Genomic DNA, 8038 nt, shown 5'->3' on the forward strand with positions numbered 1-8038 from the left:
AAACGTCTTTTATTATTGGATAAAATTTTAAAAATTAGTTTTTATCTCAACCAATGAAATGAAATTATTCACAATATAGAAATTTTTGTGACGTTTGATAATGGTGGAAATCCGAAAATGAATCCACATCAGCTACAGTCTATTGTAAGCTTTATATCGAAAATCAGAACGAACTTTCCGGACAACCTATAATGTTAATACAAAGTGTCAAATGAATGTAACAGAAGTAGTTTATTCCAAATTGTATCACAAGCATATAGAGATAGAGTTCAATTTTGTCAAATGTACCGATATTTTTGAGCACCTTGACTGCTTCGTTACTTATGACGCTGTGGCTGCTACGATATTTATGAGCATCTTGCATGTACTCATATATTTGACGCTGTGTATGTACCGATGTATTTGAGCAGGGTGAATGTATCTATTATTTTGAGGACTTTTGTTGTACCGATATAATTGAATACTTTTGGTGTACCTATATATTTGCATATCTTGTCTGTGACGATCTATATGACGCTGACTGTACTACAATATTTTGTAGAGCGAAACAACTATTACACACAAAGTTCCAATTTGAAATCACGGATGGCCCGGATTAGGGTTTTTTGCATTGTTTTGAAATAAAAAGAAATATGATAAATAAATTAAAAGATAAAAATAGAATTTTGGCGTAATGTTGATTTCGTGCTGCCAACACCGAGGAGTTCATCGACGCTCATGGATATCTACAAGACCAGAGGAACTGCAGATGCGTTGGCGACCTTTGATATGGTGATACGCTTGCTTCTTGAAGGACCCTAAGTCGTAGCGGTAGATAGCCTTTAAAACAAAAATATTATAAAAAACTTTAAAGGATTTTTGAGTCAAGGAAAAAGAATTAAATGACACCTATAAAAGTCCAACTGTACTGGTATATTTATATCGCAGCCATAAAATGAAGAAAAGACATAAAAAACCTATTTAAAAAGTTTTATTCAGGTAAAAATGTTCCCGCAGGAAACAGCGCTCGGGTTAACAATGAGCGCTTCAGTGGAATATTCTTGCGAGAGATCCACTTGATGCAGTTTATTACCTCAAGTTGAGTTTGCTCCGGTCTCATTGGATATAATATAATGCCCGCGGCTTTGCATGTATTTCCATTTTACACGGTAATGTTTTTATAATTTTTCTGCGACAACTGTTGAAAATTACTAACTCTTTATTTTACAGATATCGTGATTATTAATAAAAATACTCTTGATTTTTATTAGGGACTAGCTGTCGGTCGCGACTCCGTCTGCGTGGTATTAAAAAAATTAATTGTTAACCCAAGGCCTTCCTCTATAAATGGACTAACCAACAAAAGAAGAATTTTTCAAATCGGACCAGTAGTTCCTGACATTAGCGCGTTTAAACAAACTCTTCCGCTTTAAAATATCAGTATACATGATTTTAGTTATCTAGCTGCTAGATTAGTTAACAAAACAATTGAATTACTACTCCCCAAGGTCATATAAATATCTAGAACTCTCCACTAGTTCTAACTAGCTATTCCAAGTTAAATTAATTTAAAACAATTGGATGAGAAGCTTTAAACCAAGCTTCAACGTTGCAGTAATTATAAACATATGTGTAATGTATTATTGTTAATGTAGGTAGGTGATGTCAACCTACCCTGTTAATTTGGCAAAATAAATCAGTCCCCAGCTAACCGTCGTTTAATTCATACCATATATTACAACTGGCGACGAGTGTGTTTATTTATTTTTTGTATTTCGGGTTAATAGTGTTAAATATGCCTTTCGGAAAGTTGCACGAATACGATATTAACGATCGTAACAACTGGAGTGCGTACGTGCGTCTCGTTAAGCAGTTCATTTTACTTAACGACATCAGAGAAGATCTACACGTCGCAACATTACTGACGCATGTCGGCGCCGCCACGTACGAGCTCATGTGCGACCTGTGTGCGCCGATGCATCCGGAGACCAAGTCATTCCAAGTGCTGGTTGATCTTGTCGGAAATCACCTCGAACCGAAAAGATCGGAAATAGCTGAAAGGCACCTGTTTAGACAAAGGCGACAGACAGAGACTGAATCGATAAGCGTGTTTTTGCAAAATTTAAAACACTTAGCGAAGCATTGCAATTTTGGAACTATGCTTGAAGAAAACATTAGGGATCAGTTCGTCTCTGGACTTCGAAACGAAGTGATGCGGTCTCGGTTGTTCGCGGAACCCACATTGGATTACAAGAAGGCGGTGGAGCTGGCGCTTGCGCTGGAGGCAGCCGAGAGGCACGCGGAAGCGGCCGGCGGCGACGGCCAGGTGACGGCGCCGGCAGCTTCGGGACTCGAGCAGGCGGGCGGCCTGCATCGCGTGGCCGCGGGGGCCACACGGCCGCGGCGCAACGTTTGCTGGCGCTGCGGCAAGGACGAGCACACGGCAGATAAGTGTAGCTATAAGTCGTTTAAATGTTATAAGTGTTATAATATAGGCCACTTGGCTAAAATGTGTAAAAAAAATGTATATAGGGCTGAGAGCGGAAAGTCGAAACTTCATAATTATATTGATAGTTGTGACTCGGCGAGCGATGCGAGTGATTGTTTACATCATATTATATCCGTTAGTAATAATGGTACGGACGGACCTTATCATTGCTCATTGCGTGTAGAAAATATAGACATGATTTTTGAAATAGATACGGGCAGCAGAATCTCGGCGGTGTCAAAAGAATTTTATGATAAATATTTTTATAATTTACCTATTACGAAACATAACATTAAATTGCAATCGTACACGGGCGAGGCGATCGTCCCTCTCGGTTACGTCACGGTGCGCGTAACGAGTGGGAGCGGGACGACCGAGTTGCCATTGTTTGTTATCGCACGCGGCGGCCCGCCACTGTTAGGCCGTGTGTGGCTACGTAAACTCAACTTAGATGCTATTAACATTAATAAAATAGGTCTGCCGGCCGACTCGTTACTTATAAATCTACGAAATGAATTTCCTGAGGTATTCGGTAACGGGGTAGGCACATTCAAAATAAAAATTAAATTACATTTGAAAGATACAACGCCGATATTTTGCAAGGCCCGTCCGCTGCCGTTAGCGTTGCGTTCGCCTGTCGAGCGCGAGTTAGAACGCTTACAAGCGGAGGGAATCATTTATAAAGTGGACAGGTCCGATTATGGAACGCCCATTGTACCGATAATAAAGCGCGATGGAACAATTAGGATTTGCGGTGATTATAAAGTCACAGTAAACCCTTTATTAAAAGATTTTCATTATCCTTTGCCGCGCACAGAAGAGCTGTTTGCAGCGTTAAGTGGTGGCGAACAGTTTACTAAATTAGATTTAAAGAATGCTTATTTGCAAGTAGTATTAGATGAAGCTTCACAACCACTAACGGCTATAACAACTCATATGGGTGTATTTGTGTATCGAAGGGCCCCGTTTGGTTTAAAATGTTTACCAGAAATGTTCCAGAAATTAATTGAGGAAACTCTGAGCGGCTTAGATTGTGTTGTAGCATTTATTGACGATATATGTATAACCGGTCGCAATAGAGAGCATCATTTACAAAATGTTAAAGAAGTATTGTCTCGATTAAAAGAAGCGGGCTTACGTATTAAATTTGAAAAATGTGAGTTTTTTATGGATGAAATCTCATATTTAGGATATAGAATTGATAAAAATGGGGTACATACAGATAAGAGTAAGGTATCCGCCATTGTAAATTTACCTGTGCCGAAAAATGTATCACAACTTCGAGCAGCGTTAGGCTTAATTAATTATTATTCGCGCTTCATTCCGAACATGAGTACATTGTTAAATCCATTGTATAAGTTATTGGCGAAAGGCAATAAATGGTGTTGGAATAGGGATTGCGAGCGGGCATTCAAAGCAGTTAAGGATAAGTTAGTTAGCGGGCCCGCGCTAGCGCATTACTCGCCGTCGCTGCCGCTGGTACTCGCCGTGGACAGCAGCGCGTATGGTCTGGGTGCCGTGCTGGCGCATCGCATGCCCGACGGCAGCGAACGCATCGTCAGCTGCGCCTCGCGCACACTCACCGACACGGAGCGGCGCTACAGCCAGATCGACAAGGAGGCACTGGCGATCGTCTACGGGGTAAGCAGGCACCATCAATATCTGTTTGGACGTAAATTTACTCTTCGGAGTGATCATAAGGCACTCACGTACATCTTCGGACCGAAACACGGCATACCACAAACGGCAGCTAGTAGATTGCAGAGATATGCTGTACGCCTAGCGGCATACGACTTCGACATCGTCTTCGTATCTACGGACAAAAACGGCAACGCCGATGGCTTGTCCCGCCTACCGCAGCCGACTTCAAGCAAGTCGACGGAGGAGGAGGACGCTGCAACTTACTTGCATTTTGTTGAAGACAGCTTCCCTCTTAGCCATAAGGATGTGGCAAAGGAGACGGCAAAGGATGTTACGTTAAGAAAGATATATGGGTATATTATAAGCGGTTGGCCACAGCAGACCGAAATCGAAGGCGAGAAGCCTTATTTTCATCGCAAGGAGGAGCTACACGTCGATCATGGATGCATCGTGTGGGGATACCGGGTGGTCATACCTGGTACCCTGCGCAAACAGATAGTGGAGGAGGTTCACGCGGGCCACGTGGGCATGGTAAGGATGAAGCAAATAGCTCGCAGCTATGTGTGGTGGCCACGGCTCGACGCGGAGCTGGAGGAACGCGCGCGCACGTGCGCTGCGTGTCGCGACCAGAGGGATGCGCCGCCGTGCGCCACTCCTGTGCCTTATGCCTGGCCTTCGGAACCGTGGACCCGGTTGCACGCGGACTTTCTACAACATGGTGGGCGATATTACTTGCTCGTCATCGATGCTCATTCTAAGTGGATCGAGGTGTTTCACATGTGTGGCGGAACATCTGCGGCTACGGTGGAAAATAAATTCAGAGAATTATTTGCTCGATTTGGTATTCCTAGACAAATGGTTACGGATGGAGGGCCACCTTTCACTTCCTGTGAATTTGAGGAGTTTTTGAAGAAAAATGGTGTAGACCATATAGTTACGGCACCGTACCATCCGTCGAGCAACGGGGCGGCAGAAAATGCTGTAAAGACCGTGAAAAAGGTCATCAAAAAGGCTCAAGTAGAGGGCGAAAATGTCGACCGCGCGTTAAGCAAATTTTTAATGCAGTATCGCAACAGTACGCATTGCACCACACAACGCGAACCGGCTGTAGCCATGCTCGGGAGAAGGCTACGGACGCGTCTCGATCTGTTGCGTCCCGCCGCAGCCACGGGCGAGGCGGTGGCGCGCGCGCAATGCACGCAGCTCCGGCACGCGGGGGGGCGCCCGCGCAGTCTTGGTGTCGGCGATGTCGTACTAGTTAGGAATTACGGAAAAGGAGACAAGTGGATGGAGGGAATAGTGACAGAGCGTACGGGCAAGGTCACCTACGCGGTTAATACCGGTGATAAAACAAAGACCAGACATATTGATCAAATAATTCCTAAGAAAAATTTGCGTCACTCGTGGCATATACCCATTCAAAATGAAAATAGTGAAGATAATGAATGTTCTCAGGTACAGGGGGACGACACTGCGGAAACGAGAGTACCAGCGGCGCGCGAAAGTGTTAATTCGAGTTCCACTTCGAAAACAGACGAAATTTCGTGTGCGTCATCGTACGAAACTAATATTGTGCCTGAGCTTTCGATCCCCACTCAAACACCAGAACAAAAGCGTTATAATTTAAGGCCACGACAATTAAAAAAATGAAACTTTAAAATATACAAGTATTCACATTACGTTTAATAGATATCATAATTATTATTCTTTTTTTTTTCGTAATCTTTTTTTTTATTTCTTTTTTTTTCTTGGTTTTGTTTTATTTTAAGTTACTTTACCTACTATTGTATTGCACTTAATAAACATAATATTTTCATATTTCCCTAGTTAGTACTAAAAACTATTTTTCTTAAATTTCGTTCTATTTTTTATAACAATATCCTTGTGTACAAGTTACCGTCAAGTTAAGTTACGATTAAGTTTAATTTTTTTTTGTTTATTTAAAAGTCTTATTAATTTGTTTGCCTGATTGGAACTAGCAACATTTTAAGGGCGGTGTATGTGATGGTAGCTTGGTTAATTTCACACTGTTTTTGTAACCGATTAATTTATTTATATTAAACAAAAAAAAAGTTTTCTTTTCTTGATTAGTCATTTAAGTTTGTGCAATTATTATTGCTTTAATTTTCATTGTAATTCATCTGGAGAGGGATATTGTAATGTATTATTGTTAATGTAGGTAGGTGATGTCAACCTACCCTGTTAATTTGGCAAAATAAATCAGTCCCCAGCTAACCGTCGTTTAATTCATACCATATATTACAATATGTAAGAATTGTTAACTTTTAATTATTAAAATTTCATCTGCTTTGTTTGGATACAAGATACAGCTGTTAGCAATTTATGTTACTGTTTCTAAGTTACTTCTATTACTATGTTAAAGGATATTGTTATTAGTTTGTAGTAGTTTCTTTTAATTAAAATTTAAGTTTTAAAAGATTAATATAAAAAAAAACTGAATAAATGGCGCATAACTTGATATAATTGGCGGTCTCGTTCGATGGCGGTGGAATCGTTCGTATTTTTTGCATTGCAAAACATTTTTGCTTTTCAATCAGCATTTTCGACCGACCATTACGCCCGAAGCAACAATTTTCAATAAATTAACAGATTTCAAATTGCTCTCAGACTTAAAAAATGATAAAATAATTTTATGTGTATTCGCACGGTTAAAAGCATAACCTTTTTAAATTTAAATTTCTGATATCCCTTTATAGTACGACTAGCTGTCACCCCTGTCTCCGTCCGCGCGGAATAAAAAAATAACTTAATTAGTAGCCTATGCTTTCGTCCAGGTTATGTTCTACTTCTATGCCAAATTTCAGCAAGATCCATGCAGCCGTCCTAGAGATATCTTCAAACAAACATCCATTCATCTAAATATTCCCATTCATAATATTAGTAAGATTAGAAATTGATGAATTTCATTTTACTTTTTTATATGGTTTACATAGAAAAAAGTAACTAAAGTCTTACACATTAGAGTACAAAATTAACAGTTTCTTAAGAAATATTTAGGGACAATATTTACATAAAACTTTTTTTTAATATTCCACGTAGATATAGCACATATTTCTGTTTGTAGTATAAATGAGAAAGCCGTATTGGCTTCGGTTTATGGAGCAAACACATAAAATATGTATCCTTATTTAGCAAACATCGGTCGCGGCGATACGGCACTGACATTTAAATATACATAGCGAAATACGAACAGATTTTGTGGCTTGTAAGATTACATACAACGCTTGCAAAAAATGATTTAAAGAAACTTTTAAATCTACTTAATTTCTATTTCGAATACACGATTTAAAAATCGATCGATTTAAAAAGTATTAAAAAAAACAAAAGCGCGGAGAATGACACCGTAGTACACTAATTAAAAAAGCAACTCAAGTAACAAACTAAATAGAAGTGGAAACAATAGACCAGCCAACATATTTGTTAAAGTAAACAATATAAGTTGCAAATTGTAATTTGAAGTGCAATTTTTTCCATGTTTTTATATTTATTAGTTTAATTCACTATTTTATTAGCAAAAAAAAAATCTTAGTCGTAAGTAATTAAGATAAGTGCTCGCCTCTGAATGGGTATAAAAATCCTAAAAAATCCGACCTCTACGTGGAATAAAACGTAGTCATATACTGCTTGAAATGGCTTGTAAAATGAAACATGCGGCCGGAGAAATACGAGAATACTGTAGCGAAAATACGTCATTTCGTACCGAATTCAAAATCAGAGGAAATTACATGACTGACGTAAACTTCGCGTTGGATTTTACCGAATACAGAAATTCTTAAGGGCTGGCCTACACGGACTGCTTCAAGCTGTGTTGGATGTGTATACGATATTACGAAATACAGAAATTCTTATAAGGTCTGCCACACACGGACGGCTTTAAGCTGTGATGGATGTGTATACGATATTACGGAA

The 8038-nt window shown here is 39.7% G+C and overlaps 1 protein-coding gene across 1 annotated transcript; it reads left to right on the plus strand.

The window, feature by feature from the left end:
* The first annotated feature begins 1611 nt into the window (after nt 1-1611).
* LOC106121213 (uncharacterized protein K02A2.6-like) lies at nt 1612-6343 on the plus strand. Its single transcript, XM_013316750.1, has one exon. It carries the CDS (start codon nt 1775-1777, stop codon nt 5756-5758), a length of 3984 nt encoding a protein of 1327 aa, XP_013172204.1. The 5' UTR covers nt 1612-1774; the 3' UTR covers nt 5759-6343.
* The last annotated feature ends 1695 nt before the right edge of the window (nt 6344-8038 follow it).

Source organism: Papilio xuthus, unplaced genomic scaffold (genome assembly GCF_000836235.2).
Source record: "Papilio xuthus unplaced genomic scaffold, Pxut_1.1 DF829129.1, whole genome shotgun sequence".
Classification (NCBI taxonomy): domain Eukaryota; kingdom Metazoa; phylum Arthropoda; class Insecta; order Lepidoptera; family Papilionidae; genus Papilio; species Papilio xuthus.